This window comes from Stegostoma tigrinum, chromosome 4 (genome assembly GCF_030684315.1).
Source record: "Stegostoma tigrinum isolate sSteTig4 chromosome 4, sSteTig4.hap1, whole genome shotgun sequence".
NCBI lineage: Eukaryota > Metazoa > Chordata > Chondrichthyes > Orectolobiformes > Stegostomatidae > Stegostoma > Stegostoma tigrinum.
In genome coordinates, this window is record NC_081357.1 from 107,460,794 (window position 1) to 107,483,255 (window position 22,462).

General features: G+C 40.8%; 1 protein-coding gene across 14 annotated transcripts in view; it reads left to right on the forward strand.

The window, feature by feature from the left end:
- LOC125452409 (testis development-related protein-like) overlaps nucleotides 1–22,462 on the forward strand; it is a 61,319-nt gene that overhangs the window by 22,072 nt on the left and 16,785 nt on the right. For 8 of the 14 annotated variants that reach the window (XM_048530747.2, XM_048530745.2, XM_048530744.2 and 5 more), the window contains 3 exons: nucleotides 422–469; nucleotides 18,846–18,940; nucleotides 20,127–20,219. In XM_048530747.2, coding sequence (XP_048386704.1) covers nucleotides 422–469; nucleotides 18,846–18,940; nucleotides 20,127–20,219 — 236 coding nt within the window. The remainder of the gene's footprint in view (nucleotides 1–421; nucleotides 470–18,845; nucleotides 18,941–20,126; nucleotides 20,220–22,462) is intronic. The other 6 variants (XM_048530749.2, XM_059645596.1, XM_048530754.2 and 3 more) reach the window with 3 other exon arrangements.

The following is a 22,462-nucleotide window of genomic DNA, read 5'->3' on the forward strand; positions in this document are numbered from 1 at the left end:
AAAAGTTTTTATGCATTTTAAAATAGGAATTCTGCTGTTAAAGATTTCTTTATTTCTTAAGAGATGCCTGTTGAAACACCCGTTGTGGTTGTTAAGTACTCGGTACTTGATAAACTCTGTACTAAATAAACCTTTACCTTTGGTTGAAGAAACGTCACTATTCTTTAGAGGAGATGTTGGGAAGTTTAAAACAACTTTAAATTGAACTTTGGTCCTGAGAGATTGATGGCAATGCCACCTCTCAGTGCTACTCTGCTGTAGTTCATGTGGAGGCTGATAATAGGTAATGGGGAGCAGATGTGCATAAGACTGGTGTCTAGTTTTCAAAGTAAACTCCTGCTACATACCAAGAGCAGACCTACATCTTTTGCATCTTCATAAAACTCATAAATTTCCTGATTTTGAATATGCCCTGTTGCAGAAAGCTGGAGGGAGAAGAGGGAAAGTAGCTGGGGAGAAACCTGGAAATGTAAGTATTAAATTGCATTAATGTACTTTTCTTGTGATAGGCTATATTGTGATCCTGTTCAGTACATCTGTAAACCATGAAGGGAAATCTTGAGTTCAATACAAAGCACCCATAGATAAACTAATTATCTACTGCTGCTAGACGTTTGGACGACAGAAACTGTATACTTGCCAGTATTGTCAACAACCTGAGACCTGCCTGTCTGGGGTCAATGACGCTGCATAAAAGATAGAAATGCATTTAGTTGCTTGGCTAACATTCCCTAATGCTATGTTTACTTCGTGGGATGTTGGTAAAACAACTGTACGTTTCATGGAAAATATTGCGAAGATTTTCGTAGATTACTCATTGTATCTCAGGTGAGATGATAAAAAGTCATTTTATGAGAAATGATATTGCAATCCAAAGAAGAACAAAAGTAATATGATAATTCTTGAGAAATGTTTTATTTGTTATATGCTAACCTGTTTTTAGTTATGTGAAAAGCTGAACACTGTAGCAGTAATTAGCTAGGTATTCTTCATTTGAACCAAAAGCACATGCACCCAAATTAACTTATCTATAGTAAATCTTTCTTTCCTGATCTGCCATAGCCAAACAATGTTCTATATAAGATTTGTTTAGGTAATTGACAGTGTGGGGGTTGTTAAGGAATTGAGCTGTCATTAGTATTTGTCCTTGGATGCAGAGAGCTGCAAACTGGTTGTATGTGCAACTGTGGGGCAAATTGTATCCTGGTACAACTATTAAAGGCTTGGCAATTTTTTGTGGCATTTTGAACAAGCCTTCTAGCAGTAATTAGGATACACGGAAGAAAATATGTCAGGAGATACAAAAATATACAGCACCACTCGATTATGACATCAAACGGTGCTGATTGATGTAATTCCAGTGCTGCCTTTATTAAGCACATGTACCCTGCTAACTTTTTATCTGTCACAGCTGAACTTGTGTTTAACAGCAAGAAGCACCCTTCCAGTGGAAATGAAAGGGAGTATTAAAGACTTGCAAATTAGTTGCTGGTTGATTTCATCAGGCTGTCGCTAATATATTGCAAATTTCAACTGTGTAGGAAATGCTGAAGGATTTTTTTTTTACTGCTGTTAGGGTTTCTGCTCAGTCTAGATGCTTCCAGACATGGCTGAGCAGCAGGCAATTGGAAAACCTGGTGGCTCCTATTCAGGATATCTCATCTGGGCTTAGAGGAATTTGGAGTTGAAGGGAAAATATTCACTTGTGGGTACCAGTGATAGAGGTCGAAAGAAGAAAGAGGTTCTGCTGAGGGAATAAGAGCAGCTAAATGCTGAATTATAAAGTAGAACCAAAAAGGTTGTAATCTCTGGATTTCTGAGCCAAAGCAAATAAAATTAAAGAGTTAAAAACGTGTGGCTCAAAGATTAATCTGGGAGGTTAATGTTCAAATATAAGGAGACATTGGCAACAGTACTGGAGTGAGAGGGAGCTGATCCAATGCAATGGGCTGTACCTGAAAAGTCCTGGCAAAGTGCATAACTAGGGCTGTGGATAAGACTTTACACTAAACGCTGGGGAGAGTTGGTTCCCTTGTTCGGAAAATTATAGAAAAATTAAAGAAAGGGGAGGGCTCAGAAGAGGTTATTAAAATTTCCAGGCAAATAATAGGTCAGAGAGTATGGAAAAGCATGAAGAATCTAATTTCAGGCACAGCCGATAAAGGAACAACAACGAGATGGAGGGCAGTCAATGCAGGACTGTGCGTATTGTATTTAGATGCAAACAGTGTACGGAATAAGGCACATGAGCTTGTAGCACAGATTGAAATTACCACACACAGCTGCAAGGGCTGGGAACTAAGGACAGGTATTATTTGGATAGAGCGGGCAGGTAACTTACAACTGTTTGTAAGAAGTGAAATTGAATCAATAACAATACATGATATAGAGTTGGAAGACATGGAATCTGTGGATAAAGTTGAGGAACTGCAAAGAAACAAAAACCCTGATGTGAGTTATGCACGGAGGTCCTTACAGTGGCCAGGACGAGGGAAGAAATGTCAGGTGATACAAAAGGCATGTAAGAAGGGCACTATTACATTAATTGTGGGGGACTTCAATGTGCTGATGGACTGGGAGAATCAGGTTGGTAGTGAATCTGCTGGTAGAGGTAGACTTGATTGGGGAGCTTAAGTGAAGGAACACTTAGTCGGCAGTGACCATAATATGATAGAATTCACACTGCAGTTTGAAGGGGGAGAGGCTTGAATCAGATGTAACAGTGTTACAATTGAGTAAAGGTAACTACAAAGACATGAGGGAGGAGTTGGCCAGAATTGATTGGAAGGGGAGCTTAGCAGGGAAGGTGATGAAGCAGCAATCATCTTCTGAGAGTTTCTGGAAGTAATTTGGAAGTAAATTCATCCAGAAGAAGAGGAATCATACTAAAAAGAGGACAGAGCAACCATGGCTGACCAGGGAAGTCAGGAACAGTGTAAAAACAAATGAAAAAATGTACAGTGTGGTCAAGATTTGTGGGAAACCAGAGGTTTGCGAAGCCTTTACAAATGAGCGGAGGGTAACCAGAAAAGCAGGAAGGGGGAGAAGATGAAATTTGAGGATTTGTTAGCTCGAAATAAAAAGCAGATTCGAAGTTTTCTTTCCAATGTATAAAAGAAAAGAAAAAGGCAAGTGAGGACATTGTACCACTGGAAAATGAGGCTGGAGAAGTAGTAATAAGGAACATAGAAATGGCAGAGGAACTGAAGAGGCACTTGCCTCAGTTTTCACAGTGGAAAACACCAGCAGTATATCAGAAGATCAAGAGAGACAGGGGCAGATGTGGCCATCACTAAGCGGAAGGTGCTGGGGAAGCTGAAAGGTCTGAAGGTGGATAAACCACCCAGGCCGGAAGGACTACTCCCCAGAGGTCTGGAGTAGATAGCAGAGGGGGGTTGAAGAGATTGCAATTCAATCTGTCTCTGTAATTGGTAAGATTTTAGATATTATTCTGATATTAAGGATGATGTTGTGAAGTGCATGGCAAAATAGGTTTGGGTCACTTATTTGTCATTTATATAAATGATTTGGATGAGAATTTAGGGAGACATGCTTACTAAGTTTACCGATCACAGCAAAATTGGTGGTACAGTTGACAGTGAAGAAGGTTATTTAAGATTACAAAGGGATCTTGATCAATTGGGCAAGTGGGATGAACAGTGGTAGATGGAGTTTAATTTGGATAAATGCAAGATATTGCAATTTGATATGATGAAAAGAAAGATTGAGGGGTTCAGGTACATAGTACTTTGAAAGTCGCATCACAGGTAGACAAGGTAGTTAAGAAAGTGTTTAGCATGTTTGCCTTCATTGCTCAGACCACTGAGTATAGGAGTTGGGCTGTCATGTTGTGGTTGTACAGGATGTTAGCGGTTGTACAGGATGTTAGGGAGGCCACTTTTGGAGCACTGCGGATAGTTCAGGTTGTTTTGTTATAGGAAGGATATTATTAAGTCAAAGAGGGTGCAGAGACATTTATGAGGATGTTGTTGAGACTGGAGGGTTTAAGTTATAAAGAAAGGTTGGATAGGCTGGGAGATTTTTCAGTGGAGCGTGGCCAGTTGAAAGATGACCTTAGAGATTTATAAAATCATTAGAGGCACAGATGAGGTGAATAGGAAGGGTCTTTTCCCTCGAGTAGGGGAGTTCATAACCAGAGGGCATATTTTCAAGATGAGAGGAGAAAGATTGAAAAGGGACCTGAAGGACACCTTTTCCACATAAAAGGTGGTTCGTATCTGGAATGAACTGCCAGAGAAAGTAATTGATGCAGAGAGAGTTAAGACATTTAAAAGATATTTGGATAGGGACATGATTAAGAAAGGTTTGAAGGGATATGGGCCAAATGCAGGCAAATGGGACTTTGTTTAGTTTGGGAAACCTGGTCAGCATGGATGAGTTGGACCGAAGGGTATGTTTTTGTGCTGTATGACTCCATGGCTTCATAAAGGAGAAGTCATGCTTGAAAAATCTATTAGGATTCTTTGAAGAGATAATGAGCAAGTTAGACAAAGGAGAGCCAGTGGACATAATCTACTTGGATTTCCATAAGGCCTTTGACAAGGTGCTGCTCAGGAAGCTGCTAAATAAGACAAGAGCCCATCGTGTTGGAGGCAAGCTGAAGTCCCCTTTTGTATAAGTGTCAGCATTTGGTCCACCATAATGCAACTTTTTTTTAAAGCAGTTCACACTATTTTGAACTGATGCAAATCAGGACCTCTCCTTGATGTGTGCGGCCACTGAGCAGGGTGGCTAGTGCTGGTAGCATACAAAAGTCATTCAAATCATTAGGCAGCACAAGTGCGGCCATCTGCCTCCATTGAAATCGAGGGGCAGTTTTATGACTGCAGGGTGTTTCTTCACTCTGTATTTGAGAGCCGTCTAATTTAGTCCTGGTGAGGCAAGAGATCTGCTTCACAACAGCAACTTCATTATTTCTAAGTTTATTTCTGGTGACATATTTAGTGATGCACATGCCTCAGAAGTCATCATTCTGCAGTGTTATGCTCTCAGTCTTCACTGGTAATGAAGCATCGTTGATGTGCCTGTTACTAACACTGCTATGAGATGAGCACTTAAACAAATTGGGGGGGAATTTACTTCTGTGCTGATTATTACAGCTATCAAAACATGAAGCCATCTGTGCGGTGTAATGTTAAACAAACGGTCATGTATGGTAGCGCGAAACACAACATGCCATTTAATCTAGGTCTGGGTTGCTAGGAGCTACATAGGAGCAGCTGTAGGTGACCTGGCCATTTGATTATATTTTTTCACTGCCCTGTGGGGAAATACATTTTCTCTGTCTGCCAACACAGCATGGGGTGGGGACATCAGAAAGTGGAAGGACACGTATCTCCGCAACAAGGTTGCTGCTAAAGTTTTTAAAAAAAGGAATGTTATTATTGCCAAGGTACATTAATTGTTAAAAGGCACACATTTAATGAGTGCAAGCGGTTGGCTCATTTACAAATATGACGCAGTGACCTAAATCAAGTGGAAATATGTAACTTGTGTGTATGCGATCTTGTAATAAATGATGCAAAGGTTTTCTCTCTCCATGTACCATTTTAAAAAATTGTTTGGCAAGTACTTTTTCATGAAGTGCATCTCTCGTCTGTTTTTTAAAATGAAACCTTGTTGTTTAATTTCAAGTTGAGTGAAGGATCAGAATGACTCGTGTTCTGCACATTAATAAATTGCTCAAAACAAGTGAATTGATTGCCTGCTTGGGTTTCCTCCGGGTGCTCCGGTTTCCTTCCACAGTCCAAAGATGTGCAGGCTAGGTGGATTGGCCACGCTAAATTGCCCGTAGTGCTTAGTGTAGTGTAGCTTGGGTGGGCTAGAGGGGGTTGGGTCTGGGTGGGGTGCTCTGAGGATCAGTGTGGACTGGTTGGACCGAAGGGCCTGTTTCCACACTGTAGGGATCCTATGGTCCTCTAAAAGAAGAAAAAGGCAAAAAACAATGCTGATCTATGCTTATGTTATCCAAACCTTGGGAAAAATGTCAGTATTGCCTACAATATGCAAACCTATGTTATTGAAAACTAAGACCACAGGTTTGACTTTCTGTGTATGATACAATTCACAACCTAACTACTTGTAAACAATGAGAGATAATGGGAACTGCAGATGCTGGAGAGTCCAAGATAATCAAATGTGAGGCAGGATGAACACAGCAGGCCAAGAAGCATCTCAGGAGCACAGAAGCTGATGTTTCGGGCCTGGACCCTTCATCATAGAGCTGGATGGGTGAGGGTTCTGGAATAAATAGGGAAAGGGGGAGGCAGACCGAAGATAGAGAGAAAAGAAGATAGGTGCAGAGGAGAGTATAGGTAGGGAGGGGATAGGTCAGTCCAGGGAAGACAGACAGGTCAAGGAGGTGGGATGAGGTTAGTAGGTAGGAGATGGAGGTGCGGCTTGGCGTGGGAGGAAGGGATGGGGGAGAGGAAGAACAGGTTAGGGAGGCAGAGACAGGCTGGACTGGTTTTTGGGATGCAGTGGGGAGAGTGGATGAGCTGGGCTGGTTTTGGGTGCAGTGGGGGGAGGGGACGAACTGGGCTGGTTTTGGGATGCGGTGGGTGAAGGGGAGATTTTGAAGCTGGTGAAGTCCACATTGATACCATTGGGCTGCCGGGTTCCCAAGTGGAATATGAGTTGTTGTTCCTGCAACCTTCGGGTGGCATCATTGTGGCACTGCAGGAGGCCCATGATGGACATGTCATCTAAAGAATGGGAGGGGGAGTGGAAATGGTTTGTGACTGGGAGGTGCAGTGGTTTATTGCGAACCGAGCGGAGGTATTCTGCAAAGCGGTCCCCAAGCCTCCTCTTAGTTTCCCCAATGTAGAGGAAGCCACACCGGGTACAATGGATACAGTATACCACATTGGCAGATGTGCAGGTGAACCTCTGCTTAATGTGGAATGTCATCTTGGGGCCTGGGATAGGGGTGAGGGAGGAGGTGTGGGGGCAAGTGTAGCACTTCCTGCGGTTGCAGGGGAAGGTGCCGGGTGTGGTGGGGTTGGAGGGCAGTGTGGAGCGAACAAGAGAGTCATGGAGAGAGTGGTCTCTCCGGAAAGCAGACAGGGGTGGGGATGGAAAAATGTCTTGGGTGGTGGGGTCGGATTGTAGATGGCGGAAGTGTCGGAGGATGATGCGTTGTATCCAGAGGTTGGTGATTTTCTTGTAGAAATATATGAATAGGAGCCAATCTTATAAGCTATTTTGGTAATTCCGTTAATAATGGCTGATCTGTACTTCTAAAACGTGTTTGACAGTCTTTAGTCCATAGTGTTTGTTCCCCTTGCTTGATGATAAAAATCTGTCTGTCTCATTCTTGAACATTTGAAGTTGTTCAGTCTCTACGGCCTTTTGTGGATAGCTTTCCAGATTTCTCTTTAATAATCAAGCTCTAACTGTGACATTCCAGCATCCATTTCTGGATGCCACGAAAATAGCTTCACTATGTTTATTATAACTTGAGGCACTTCAATTAGATCAACTCTCCATCTTCTACGTTAAAACAATTCAAAGGTACTTCATCTGCTGTAAAGTGCCTTGGCATGTTATGGACTGTAGAAAGTGTCATGGAAGTATAAATCTTTTTTTCTTTCGATCTACATTGGAATTTTACCAAATGTATGCCATCGTCGTCACACGGCAGCCTTCTAAGCTGTAGTATAGTTCTTTCAGATTCATATGAACCTGCCTACCAAGGCCAAATAGCCTTCCTGAAGTATGATGTTTAAGACTGAACACTATTTGACAGGAGTCTGACGATAAATTTATGTTTTTTTTAATGTTTCTTGCCTTTGTGTTCCAGCCCTGATGAGATACAGGGCCACATTTCATAAGTGTTTTTGATTAAGTTTTATACCTGTACAGTACACATAAATTCAACATCCAAATAAAAACTGAAAGAACTTTGGATGCTGTAAATCAGGAACCAAAACAGAAGTTGCTGGAAGAGCTGAGCAGGTCTGGCAGCGTCTGTTATGGACTAGACGAGATCCGCTTCAAATATATCAAGGCGATAAGCTTAGACCCTAACTTTTACTTGCTTAAAGGCAAGTGTAACGCCCTGTGTTCCAAATATAATTTGATTTGCTTCCCTACTTGGCTTTAAGCCAAACATGTGCTGCAGATAAAATACGAGCAAAAGAAAGAAGAATTGATGATATGACTTTAACTCTATAGGAAAACCTAACAGAATAATAGATTATTTAACCAGGAAACAGCAACTGTTCCAATACAGTAACATCCCATAAACACACGCTTTGCAAAGGCACATTCAGCAAAGTTGATTGTCTTATGTGCAATGTTTGTCCAGTCCAGGAGGAAAGAATATCAAGACAAAATTCTGGCAGAGAGAGAGAGAGATAGAAACCTCCAATCTTTTGTAGCAAAGAGAGTGAGATTTTGCAGCTTTTACAACCAGCTTCCAAAAAAACCGAACGTCGACAGAAAGCTAAACTAAAACTCTGGTTCTGTGGGAGCCTGAATTGCACTCATTCATGCTGCTTCTTTTGTTCCAACTGAATAAAAACAAGGCCTCACAAGCTGTTACAAAAACTGAAGTTGCTGTGAAAGGTCAGCATGTCTGGCAGCATCTGTGAAGAGAAATCAGTGACCGGACCTGAAACATTAACTCTGCTTTTTACAGCACCTGGAGTTCTTTTGATTTTTATTTAGTATCTCACAAGCTGTTAACTTTATTGCCTTGGAATAGACAGCTTAGCACCTGTGGCTCCAAACATCTCCTCAAAAAATGAAACAGAACAAAATACATCTCTTAAAGCCATAATCTCATCACAGCACTGATTCTGGAAGGCAAGGCTTGTGGAAGGGAGGAAATAATTAGAAAGGGATGAAAGTTGCAAGGCAGAAGGAGATGATATGGGACAAATAAAGAAGCAAAATGGCTGCAGTGAATGTATATAGGAATGATACAGATTCATTACTGATAGCTCAGGACAGAGGCTGACAATGTTGAACTCATTGAGTTTAGAATGTTATAGAATGTCTATTTGAAAGATGAGATGCTGCCCTTCTAAGCGTGTCCTGAGCTTATTTGAAACAGTGTTGCAAAGCCTTCTCTGTTTCCAGGGAAGTTCATTGGAATTTTCCTAGTTCCCTTTACACCTCCTCAAAATTATCTGTCTCTTTACTTGTCCCATTACCATCTCTTTTTGTCTTGGGACTGTCAGTCTCCCTGCCATTTAATCTGTCCTATTTTCACCTTATTCGCGCCTTCCTTACCTCTGCACTTGCATGACACATAGAAAAGATGAGCAAGAGTAGGTCATTCAGCCCTTTGAGCCTGCTGTGCCATTCAATATAATTGTGGCTAATTGTCCAACCTAGTGCCCTGCTCCTGCTTTCTCCCTGTACCCTTTGATCCCTTTAAGATCATGTTATATTAATAAATGTTTTCCAGTTCTGGCTAAATGCATAATCCTAAACTAGGCCCGAAACGTCAGCTTTCCTGCTCCACTGATGCTGCTTGGCCTGCTGTTTTCATCCAGCTCTACACCTTGTTATCTCAGATTCTCCAGCATTTGCAGTTCCTACTGTCTCTGAAACCTAAATTATTAACTCTGTTTCTGTTTTCACAGATGTAGCCTAAACTATGAGTATATCCAGTATTTTTTGCTTATATGTGATGACTAAGAGATAATCATGCTGACTGCCTTTGCTTAGGTCATAGTTGTTCAAGTATTCTTTCATTTGTATATTGATGATCAACTCTAACAACTTCTCTATGATGTATATTAGACTAATTTGTGGCAGTTTCCTTGTTTCTCTTCATACTTCCTCAATAAATAGTGAAGCTATAGCTTTCCAGTCCGAATCTTGAGAGGATTAGAAACTTACTTGTATTGGCAATTTTCCAATTTTTTTGTTCAATATATTTAAGGTAGAAACTGTTGGGTCTGGGAGAATTATCTTTCTTTAGCTCCATTAGATTCTCCATTACTGTTAGTTCTATTTGTATTAAATATAATAAGTTCCTCCTCCCTTCACTTGTTTGAAGGTTCCCTTGTGCTACTGCAATTTTATGCTTGCTGTTTACTGTGAAATAAAAATAAACGTTAGTTGTTTTTGTCATGCAGTCTTTTTTGAGCACAATGGCTGTTGCAACAAAATATTATTAAGTGTCATCTAAGTAACAGCTCTAATTAAATAAAACTGACCTCAGTATAGTTAAGTGAATTCATCATGGGCTGAGTTGGGGATGATATCCAGGAGACTTTGGCACTGAAGCAAACTTCAAAAAGAAATTCCTGAGATTCACTGTATAATTATTTTAATAGTGCAAGCTATCCAATTTCATGCCTTCAGCATAAAATCAGAGAAAAACAATTTCTAATATGCTGGAACAAATGCCTGTGTCTCCAAGGCTGTGTTTGCATTCCACATTATATAGAACATAGAACATTACAGCACAGTACAGGTCCTTCGGCCCTCGATGTTGTGTCGACCTGCCATACCAATCTGAAGCCCGTCTAACCTACACTATTCCATGTACGTCCATATGCTTGTCCAATGACGACTTAAATGTACTTAAAGTTGGCGAATCTACTACCGTTGCAGGCAAAGCATTCCATTCCCTTACTACTCTCTGAGTAAAGAAACTACCTCTGACATCTGTCCTATATCTTTCACCCCTGCATAAAATGTAACCATAGGTATTGGTTGATTGGAACACAAAAACACCCACTGACCTCTGTTTCTGGCCTGTATTCGCATCATGGGGTAGCTGGAAAAGGTGATATGTGTCAGGAAATTAAGACTGTAGCACACCCATCTGACTAAGAACAAGTCAATTTCATAGGATTTGTACAGTGCAGATAGAGGCCACTTGGCCCATCGGGTCTGCAGCATCCCTCCCACCCAGATCCAAACACCACTCTATCCCTATACTTACAATGGCTAATCCACCTTGCCTGCATATTCCAGGGCACTACAGAGCAGTTTAGCATTAGCTAATCTACCTAACCTCACATCTTTGCACTGTGGGTGGAAACTGGAGCATCTGGAGGAAACCCTCACAGACATGGGAAAATGTGCAAACTCCACACAGACAGTTGCCTGAGGGTGAATCCATAAGACCATAAGACATAGGAGTGGAAGTAAGGCCATTTGGCCCATCAAGCACACTCCGCCATTTAAATCATGGCTAATGGGCATTTCAATACCACTTCCCTGCACTCTCCCCGTAGCCCTTGATTCCTTCTGAGATCAAGAATTTGTTGATCTCTGCCTTGAAGGCATCCAACGTCCCGGCCTCCACTGCACTCTGCGGCAATGAATTCCACAAGCAAATCAAGCTTGGATTCATTAGATCATCTCGAATTTATACACATTCAAAATTCTCGTTCATATCATGTATAATTTTTGATTAACTTGCCAATCTTAGAGGTTTGATTTGTTTTAATCCCTGAAATTTGAGTTTTGATTGGAGGCATTGTATTCCCCTTCAATTATTTAGTGCAATCCCTAGTAGGTAAACTCACTTGTTCCAATATCAACCAAACCATTCAAAAGAATAGATTAGCAAACTTGTTTGTATTTTCAGTGCCATATTGTAACATGGGATTTTTTTTAGCAGACGTGGAATATTTGACCCTTCAAACTGCTTCACTGTTTGATAATCTGGTGTAATATAATCTTTCCTTTTAGTATATGAGCGGGCTACAAGGGATGGGTATAGGGCACATAGAGGGGTGAGGGCTGAAGGAATATTTCATTGTAATCTCCTTTTGGAGAGTTGTTTCCCCTTTGGATCTGGTGCCATCACACCTTTGGTTTAGGTAAGATTTCCTCTGGCATTGTGAGAAGGCATCCTTGTGCATAAGAAGTGCATGAACCCATCGGGACAATTGAGAAACTCCAAAAAAATTGGAGCGGCAGAAATGATTGCTTTTCTCTCTGGGCTCCATCTCCACCTGTTATCTGCTGCTCTCCTGTTCCTCCCCATCCCATCTTTCACATATACACCAAAGTTTTCCTAGCTACAGTCAGGTTTGAAAGAAGGGTCACAGGACCTGAGAAATTAACTTGGGTTTCTCTCCATAGCTGCTGCCGGACCTGCTGAGTTTTTCCATCAATTTCTGTTTTTGTGACCTTGTTAACTATCTCAATTCTCAGCACTTCAAATATGGAGTTCCGGCAGTGCCTGGACTGGCTTGCAGCCTACACACAATTTATGGTATCAATCTAGTACTAAACCTATCTTTTTAATCCTACCTTACATTTTGGCAGGTAAAATAGTTCTCAAGTAATGTGATAGCACATAGTGACTGTATTTTCTTGCTCTCCCCTCAAGTCATGCTGCCTGCATTACAATTCCTATCATTGCAACATGGCATTTCATTTCAGCTAATTAGGACATTGAAGTGATTCGGATAGATCAGGCCCTGTGTGTGGTTTGTAAATTGTTTGGGTGTGCATTAAATATATTGCAAGAATAAGAACAGATTGACCAATGTTTGAGAAGCATGAGCAAATTGAAATGAGCGCTTTACATCTGGCATTAGCAGCTGTTAATTTTCCCAGGCTGACCTTTACCAATTCCTTTTTCTGCCCAATTGTTTTTCTGTATCTCCGGGCTCCATCTCCAACTATTTTTTACTTTCCCCCCCTACCCCACCCCACCCCACCTTCCTAGCTACAGTCGTTTCTGAAGAACTGCCACTGGACCTGGAAGGTTAACATTGCTGTCTCTCCACAGATGCTGCCAGACGTGCAGAGTCTCTTCCAGCAATTTGGTAACTGATTTCCAGCAACTGTTGTCCTTTTTTATTTGTTTAGCAATTAACAAGGTATCTGTTTCATTTCTAAGCTTCAAATTTTGTATTACCAAGTGACAACAGAGCAAAGTTCAAAGTTCCTTCACTGTTGTGACACTTCAACCAGATTATTGACCATTAATCACTTTAATGGGAGGGAATTCAAACATTTGATGGGATGCTGTCCTTTTCCCATGGACACAGGACTATTTTTGTTTGAAAATCGAAGAGGAATTAGTTATACATCTCCACAATGTTGTGATAAATGAAGGATGACTATCCTGTATGCATGTTGAATGTGGATGATGGCAGCAAAGAAATATCGCTTGTTCCAATCTGACAGAAACCAGTGGAGTAGGCAGATGAAGATGGACAAAGACAGCAGTTACATGGAAGCATTCACCACCTGCAAAGTCCCCTAGAAGTCACATACCACCCTGACCTGTAACTTTATTGCCATTCCTCCACCATAGCTGGGGTGAAAGTCTTGGAACTGCCTTCCCAACAACATGTTGGCATCCTTACACAACATGGACTGCAGTCAAGAGCAAAGAACAGTACAGCAGAGAAAGAGGCCCTTTGGCCCACTGAGCCTGTGCCAACCCATTTTGCCTTTCCATAATAAAATTGTCTTCACTTACACGGTCTGTATCCCACTGTTCCCTTCCTTTTCATGTGTTCTTCCAGTTTTTTTTTTGAATGCTGCTAGCGTCTGCTTTCACCACCTCATCTGGCAGCGCGTACCGGACACTCACCACCTTTTGAGTGAAAAATTGGCTTGCACATCTCTTTAAACTCCAGTCCCACCCCCCCACCTTGAACCTCAGTCCCTTAGTAATTTACTGTTCCACGCTGGGGAAAAGCCCCATGCTTTCCACTCTATCCATGCCATTCACAATCTTGTAAACTTCTATCGGGTCACCCCCTCAACCTCCTGCGTTCCACTGAAAACAAACCCAGTCTATCCAACCTTTCTTCATAGCCAAAATCCACCGTACCCAGTAACATCCTGGTAAAGCTTTTCTGTGCCCTGGTAAACATCCAAGAAGATGGCTCATCACCATGAGATGTGTAATCACTGCTGGCCTTGCTGCACCACTTGCATTCAAAGAATGAATTTTTTAAGAAATAAACTGCTCTGTCCCTAACTGGCAGCAATTTAAAAATGCCTGCTATTTCAGGAGTATGACACACTTTTCTGACAGGTTAATCTGTTATATGTTCCTTTTCCTTCAGTGGGATCACAGTACCATCATAATTGGAGAGAATGAAGGGGGCAATCAGTATCTGATAAGACTACTGGTTATGGATTAAAAATTTCCTTCATGGGACCAAGAAGAGGAGGAGCCACGGCAGGCAGTGTGTAATGAGCTTCGGCTTCCCTGCGTCACCTCCCAAGCTCCCATGACTTTTTGTACCTTGCTGCTGCCCACCCCAGAGCTACACTTCACTCAGTGTCTGTGCCGGTTCTCCAGCTGATTGACTTTCTGCCAAATCTCCAGGCATTCTGGTTGCTGTCAGCCAGTGACATGGTTTTGAGGCCTAGCCATTGAAATCTGCTGGACCTCCCACAGATGCCTCTGGCCCTCTGGGCTGCTTTCCTGCTCGGAGATTCAAATTCCAACATTGATCTCAACTGCAGCCTTGTGGAGACTTGCCAACTGGAGGTGAGGCAATTCATCACAGGGAAGGCCACACATAAGGTGTAGTTGGCCTGATGTAGCAGGTGGGAGGTTGGATTGCAACAATTGGGACCTTGTCTGATTGATTTTATTCCTGCTCTCCCTCACTCATTTTTTTTTGTAACCGTGACCTTCACAGTCTCCCACCTTTGTCCTTCATCACCCAGATCTAGCTCCACAAGCAATAGACTTTGCCAGCTTATTAACGGAAATATTTGCATGCTGTTGGAGTTAGTTTGATATTTCACTTGCAAAGCTGCTCCAGCACTATTTAACTTGAGCTGTTAAGAATGAAAAGCTACCAAAATCAATAGATACATGTTATTTAACATCACCTCACTGCATTAAAGATGGAGTCTGGTATATACTCCTTACAAATATTTGCATTAACTTAAAGATGCACGGTGATTTTTAAGATAAAACTATGGGATTAGTTCCAAGCCAATCATGTTAACCCATACTGAAAAAAAATGTGCTACCAGGCATGAGCACACTGAAGGCTCAATTCATAACAGAAATGCTGAGGACAAAGCTCAAATTGTTTACATGATAATCCAACATAGGAGTGGTATATATCTTTGGGAAGCAGCATTTAGTTCACCTGCGTATGAATGACGTTTTATCTGTTATGGCTACTGAGGCATTTTTGTTTTCTCTGTGGGCGCTGTTGTAACTGAAAGAGGGAGGTTGGATGCTTTTCACTGTTGTCTTCAATGTTCAAGTTAGACATTATAAACAAAGATAATGGCCCAGATTTTGCAGCAGAACTGATAGTGTGTCTGACAGCATTCGCTGTTTTTCATGAGAATTGGGCAACATTGTGCAAACCACACATGCACAGTTCAGTGTGGAAAGCAGAAAGTTGCTGTCCACGTAGCCATGCTTCCCCCATAGTTGCCAACTAATAGTAAAGGTAACAAAAACAGAAATTGCTGGAGAACAAGGCAGGTCTGGCAACATTTATAGAGAGTTTCAGGTCCACTGACTCTTTTTCAAGAGGATCTGTTTTTCTGATTTTGATTCAGATTCCCTGCATCTACAGTTTGTGTTTTAAATAGTAAAGATAAAGCTACCATTGTTATAACAGACTCTATAGCTGTTTTCTCAGTAGGGATAGACAAATGGCAGTTTAATCTAAGAGTCACCATCCTTAGGCAAGGGGCATATTGAGAAGGAGAATCTTTCATGGTAACCTCAGTAGGTGTGGGAATTGAACACATGCTGTTGGTGTCACTCTGTATCATCCAACAAGTTAAGTCAAACCAACCCCTCTCACCATTGAAACTCACCACAAATTGTTGGGTGTTGCCAGTTGCAGTGCAACCTTCAAGAGTGTGGTAAATTTTAAATACTACTAACAACTACTTTGGTGCTGAAAATGAATACTTGTGAACGTAGAATCTCATTTTGTCAAATCTAATTTTTGGTGGAGGCTTTCTAAAAAAAGACAATTTGTAAATATCTCTGCCACCTCTCTCTCTCTTGCTGTCAGTTCAATCTTTATTTTCCTTTTTTGTTAACCTTCTGTAGCTGCTCTGACATTGAATTTGTTCCTCTAACTTGCAATTTCTTGGTTCAGGGTCCACATTGTTCATTGACAATTCTTCAATCGAATTTGTGAAGGTTACAGCTTTCAGAAGTCAAATATCTACTGTGCAGACGTTGGATATCTGATTTACAGTGCAATAAAAAAATGTTTTGACAGTAAAATGCCCTATATAGTGTCGTATAATTCTGCAAGTAAATATGTGAATTAACATTTAATTATAATTGCTTTAACATTGTAATTGAATGCTGTTTTTCAGTAAGACTTAGTTATGTACTCGCTTTGCTAACAAACAATATTATTTATAAGTAACCACACCTGCTGAGTATTTCCAGCACTTTATTCATAATCTATTTTCATTTGTTCCCAGATTTGAGATTCTGCAGCAAGTGGAAACAACTTCTGTGATTAGCTGCTAAGAGTCCTTGAAGGCTCATGAAACTTGTTTTTCCCTGGTGGCTCCTGGGAAAGCTCAGCACTTCACATTTTTAGGGGATACCAATTTAAAACTGAGATGAGGAGGAATTTCTTCTGAGGATTGAGAGCTTTTGGAATTCCTTACCACAGAGAGCTGTGGATGCAGAGTCCTTGTGTATATTTAAAACTGATATAGATAGAGCCTTGATCAGTCAGGGATGTAGCATTATGAGGAAAGGGTGGAAAAGTGGAGGTGAGGAATGTCGGGTCAGCCATGATCCTGTGGAATAGCAGAGTAGACTCAAGGGGCTGAATGGCCTAGTCTTGTTCCTGTTTTTGTGGTCTCCTAATGTTATGGACTAGATTGTTGCAAAGGGAACAGTCCATAGGGAATGCTGAAAAGGGAAGAAGTGATGAATGTGTCATTCTGCTGATTGAAAGAGTGAAGGATAAGCCATTGAATGTACAATCTAGTGGAGGGGAAGGTGAAGGCTAGAGTAAAAGCAGAGAAGCATGAAGTGGGTTAGATATGTTGGAGGATCTATTCAACTGCGCTGAGTGAGAAAACCTCAACTGTGGAAAAAGAAAAGCATTTTAAAAGCAGTTGGTGAAAGATGGCATCACTGGAAGAAGATATGATGAGGATTTGAAACCGGGAGAATAGAATGGAATCGTTGTGGGAAATTCACATTTTGTTATTTCTTCACTGTATTCCTTACCATTCTGGCTGTTGCATCATTAAATATTTTGATATTTAATATCTGTTTTCATAGATCTTTTGCGTTTATGCCTTTTGCTTCCTTCCACAAGCATAAAAACTTCCACATTTCTATTTCCATTCAGTTCTGATGAAAGGTCATCAACCTGAAATGTTAACAATGTTTCTCTCCACAGACACTGCCTGACACTGTGAGTTTCTCCAGTTTTTTTGTTCTTAGCTCAGAATTCCCCAGTCTGCTGATTTTGTTTTTATATTAATGACAAAGCTGTGTTGTTGCCCATCATTAATTGTTCTTTTGAAAACCGTGGAGCTTATCTTCCATGCAGTGTGACCTTGCCAGGCCACTTCAGAGAGTCAACATTGTTTGGGCCAGACCAAACCCCCTGAAAATATATTAAAAAGATAGCCTAGACCCTAACTGTTTCTTATTTTAAAGACAAGTGCTAGTCCTTGCAATCCAGTTGCAATTTAATTGGTCAAACTACCAGTCTTGAAGCAAAATACACTTTCTTCATACACTATGGTTAAAATACAATGAAAGAAAGAAGAAATTGGAATAACTTAACTCTATTGGAAAGCTTAACAGAATAATAAATTGTTCCAATACAGCAATATCCAATAAATGCACGCCCTATGGTATTATCAGTGGATTTTTTAACCCAGAGACCCAGATAACATTCTGGGGACACAGGTTCAAATCCTGCCACAGCAGATGGTGGAATTTGAATTCAATAAAGAGTCCAATGATGACCATGAATCCATTACCAGTTGTTGGAAAAACCCATCTGGTTCACTATTGTCCTTTACAAAATAAAACTGCCGTCCTATTTGGTCTGGCCTACATGTGACTCCAGACCCACAGCAATGTGGTTGACACTTAACTGTCCCCTGGGCAAATTGGGATGGACAGTAAATGCTGGCCTTGTCAGCGATGCCCTCATCTTGTGAATGAACAAAAAGAAACACATTTTGTAAAGGCAATTTCGGTAACATAGATTGTCCCACATGCAGTTCTCCAGTCTAAGAGGAAAAACATTAAGGGAAAACTCAAAGTATCAGGGAGAGATGTACTGTAGCTTCCAAACCCAGCTTCAAGATCCAATAACTCCTAATGAAAAACTAAAACTAAAAATCCTGGTTCCGTGGGAGCCTTGCCCCACCCATTCAGGCTGGTTCTATTTTTCCAATTTTGGAAAAGAACCCCAAGCACTTACAAGCTGTTTACTTTCTGGGCTTTGAAGCAGACTGCTTTACACCTTTGTCTCGACCTTCATTAGTAAAAACAAATACACCTCTTAAAGCCATTATATCCTCACAGCATGCTGTGTAAGAGTGGAGTTACTTGTAGTCCAGGTGAGCTCGGGATTTAGGCTCGTTCTCATCCAGTAGTCCACACCTATATATTCTAGAATGTTTCAATAGTTAGTACTGAGGAATATAAACACATGAAAATTTTGGCTTTCTTCCAAAACCATCAGTTCCAACATTTTTACTATTGATGGGGCTGAAATCGGCTTACAACCCAGAGCAGGAGTCAACTCAGCACTGTGGACATTTTGATCTATATGGCTGTTCCACACTGGACATTGCATTTATCAACAGAGCCATTAAGAGAATCCAGGCATGATTTTTCCTTGACACATTTTTTTGTACTAGCCATGTATTAATAAACCCTTCCCATCATTTAGGTTCAAGGAGCAAGTCTAAAAGGTTGGAAAGAAGTAACCTCACTTTTCAATAAGGATGATGAGCACAAACTGCTGACTGACAGTGAACCCAAATGGTAAGTAGCTTCACCTTTTCATGTAGGGATACAAATCAAAAATCATCATGGTTCTCTAAACTAGTTAGAAGAATTAATTAAAATGGTTATTACTGATTTCAGCGAATTGGAAAAAATGGATGCAATAAAGAATTTGGTATAATGGAAAGTAATGCATTAACCAAGTTATTAAGGGTTAGGGATCATAAGAAGAATTGAGAACTGGAGCCATGGATGTGCTTGTGATTGTGTCTGCAAGTGAAATAGTTCTTTTACTATTTATTTCAAGATGCTGCAATTATTTAAGGTTATATAATCAAATTGATGATGAAACCTCTCCTACTTTTCTTGTGTCCCAGAAACTACAAACATTTAGCAGTCAGTGCCTGCAGCTGTGAAACTTCAAACCTTGGGATGTTGAGAGACCTAAAGGGAATATGGAATGTCAACAACATACTTTCATTTCCTATATTAATGTTTCCCTGTCTGTTGACCCAAGCCTATGACTACAACCTCATTGAACAAACTTCAACATAGCATCCACAAATAATTCGAATGATACTCACCCTCCAAAATACTGCTCACCGATCACACCAGCTGCACTGAACACCATCTGGAAATCAAACATCCTGACTATACCCTGAAATCTTCTGTAGATAGCTATTAAATACACAACTATATTGCCCTCCTCACTCTATTAAAACTGCAAGCTTATCAATGAAATTTAATGTGCCGACTTTTTTCTCAGCCATAATAACAGTACATAATAAATATGTTAAACTCCACCATACTATCAACTAGTAGCAATACATAATAATGGTTTGCACCAAATGATAAAGGATAAAACTGTACTTACGTCTGACCCATGCAACCTTTTATAATTTTTAGTTACTCAACCACACTGAAGCCATAAATTTTGAACTTTCTCTTTGATCTTTTGTGTTTAACATGTAAGCTTACCTAATAAAAAATAACATCGCTATTTCGAAGTTCTATGTAGCCTTCATAGTGACTGAAACATTGTAACTACTGCTGTTGCCCAGAATTTTGCTATTTATAATTGTCATATATAATTAAGTGATGGTTAAACTGCAAATTTCCTGAAATGCTGTCATTATCAATTTCTTAGTCTATAGATCACAGATTTCCAGTATGAGATTTATCAGTATCTCAATGTTATGCAAATATCAACGTAATTTTCCCTCAGGTGTCTGCAGAATCGAACATTTGCTTCATCCTGTGCTGTTGGTTGTAAATGGCTTCCTCCACATATACTTCGAAAGCAAAAGTTTCCACCTGGGTAACAAATTTTAGTTCCTCTTTACAATACTGACCTTCAGTTCTAAAATGGAAAGGTTCTCATTACCCAGTAGTAACCAATTAATATGCACATTCAGCCTATGATTTGTAACCAAGTTGTACTGAGCTTCAGTAAAAGCATTAGAGACCAGAAACTCTAGTGAGAGTGCACATCTCCACTCCTTCCTCTGACCATCTCAATCTGTGTGAAATATTGGCGTATACATTGAAATATCAGGATTAGGATTGACACCTTCCTGTCTAGATGGTCACACGTTCGATAGTTGCTGCCTCTTAATGTGATACTGCTTAGAACATAGAACATAGAACAGTACAGCACAGCACAGTACAGGCCCTTCGGCCCACAATGTTGTGCTGAACTTTTACCCTAATCCTAAAGTCTATCTAACCTCCACCCCACCTTTATAATATCATCCATATGCCTATCTAATAGCGCTTAAATGCCCCTAATGAGGCTAACTCCACTACCCTCTCTGGCAATGCATTCCATGCCCCTACCACTCTCTGAGTAAAGAACCTACCTCTGACATCTCTCCGATATCTATCTCCACTCACTTTAAAACTATGCCCCCTCGTAATGGCTACCTCCACCTTAGGAAAAAGTCTTTGGCTGTCTACTCTATCTATACCTCTGATCATTTTGTACACCTCTATCAAGTCACTCTACCAACCAAGCTTACTGCTAGATTTGGTGTTTAATCAGAAATAGATCGCTCATGGGACTTCGGAATTTAATATTTCACTTTCAAATCCGTTGAGTTGGCCACATTTCACAGTAACTGAAGGTATGAAGAAGTTAATATAGACACCAAGACTGTTACTCAAAGCCAGAAGCTCTGGGTTCAAGTCCTACTCCAGGGCGGTCAAGGAAGATTCCTCCTTGGCACTACACTGTACAGCCAACTTGGATTATTTGCTCCAATTTCAAGTAGGAAATGAATGTACAACCACCTGACTCAAAACGGAGTGCTACCTTTCATCCAAAGTTGACACGCTATAGCAGAGTATCGTATTTCCAAGTGGAATTTCCACTGATCTTGGAAGTTTTGTCACAGGAGGCTCTGTTTCAGGTGTTCGTGGAGTTGCAACACACCTACTTGTGAACTGGTTTTCTGTTAAGTGATTTTATACAAAGTTGCACACTCCAAGATATTGGACTTGGCCACAGTTTCCTTGAACGTACCTAGCCTCTTGTAAGGTCTGGTGGTAACTGCGGACAAGCCCACATGTGGTATTCCTTAACAAACTGCATCATGGAGATTTGGCTAATATGAATGACATCTGTAGCTCAACCCTTGGTGACCAGTCCTGTGCCAGTCTGACCATGTCCTAGCTATCAAGGTGTACATCTTCCAGAGCCTTGGATTTCTAAGCTATCCAGACCTTCTTTTCTGCACATCTCGCTGAAGTAAGCATCTGAAAATTGAATAATTATGTTGTTAGATGTCAGTACCAGTTTTCTTCAAGAAAGCAAAACAATATTGTAGTGTCAGGCTTTTACGAACAGCAATTGTTTTCAATTCTGCCCTAGCTGATAGCAGGTATCTGTCAGACCAAGATAGTGTTTCGTTGTCCAAAGGTTGAGACTGGTTTTAGAAAATTACCTAAGAGCTATTTTGAGGAGTTCTAAGACAGTAACATTTGTATTAATATTTATTATTATAATTGCACAATTTGTGTAATGAAATGAAATAGTGTTTAACATGTTGATAGCCAACAAATTTAATTGGACTGTTCCACGTGACTCATGCGCATTACAGCACCAGAGGATATTGAACATTGAGTCGCTGGAGCCCAATTGGTACGTTACAGCGAATTAAATTGGATTGACTGCAGAGATGAAAACTGTCTGAGGAGGACCACTTTACCATGGAGTGCTCAGGCTTGGTGATCCTTGATGCCTAGGCACTGGAATGTGGACTATGCCATTCAGTCCATCATTCTATATCATTTCGATGCCTTTTACTCACCCCAGCCTTGTATATTTGCGTGCCAATGATCATCAGCAATCTATCACCTTAAGTATGATCAAAGATCAAAATTTTTCTGATGAAGGGTCTAGGCCCGAAACGTCAAGCTTTCCTGCTCCTATGATGCTGCTTGACCGGCTGCGTTCATCCAACTCCACACCTTGTTATCTCAGATTCTCCAGCACCTGCAGTTCCCATTATCTCTGAAACTTGTTGGAAGGGGAAGCCTGGTTTGAGTGAAGGACTGGGCTGT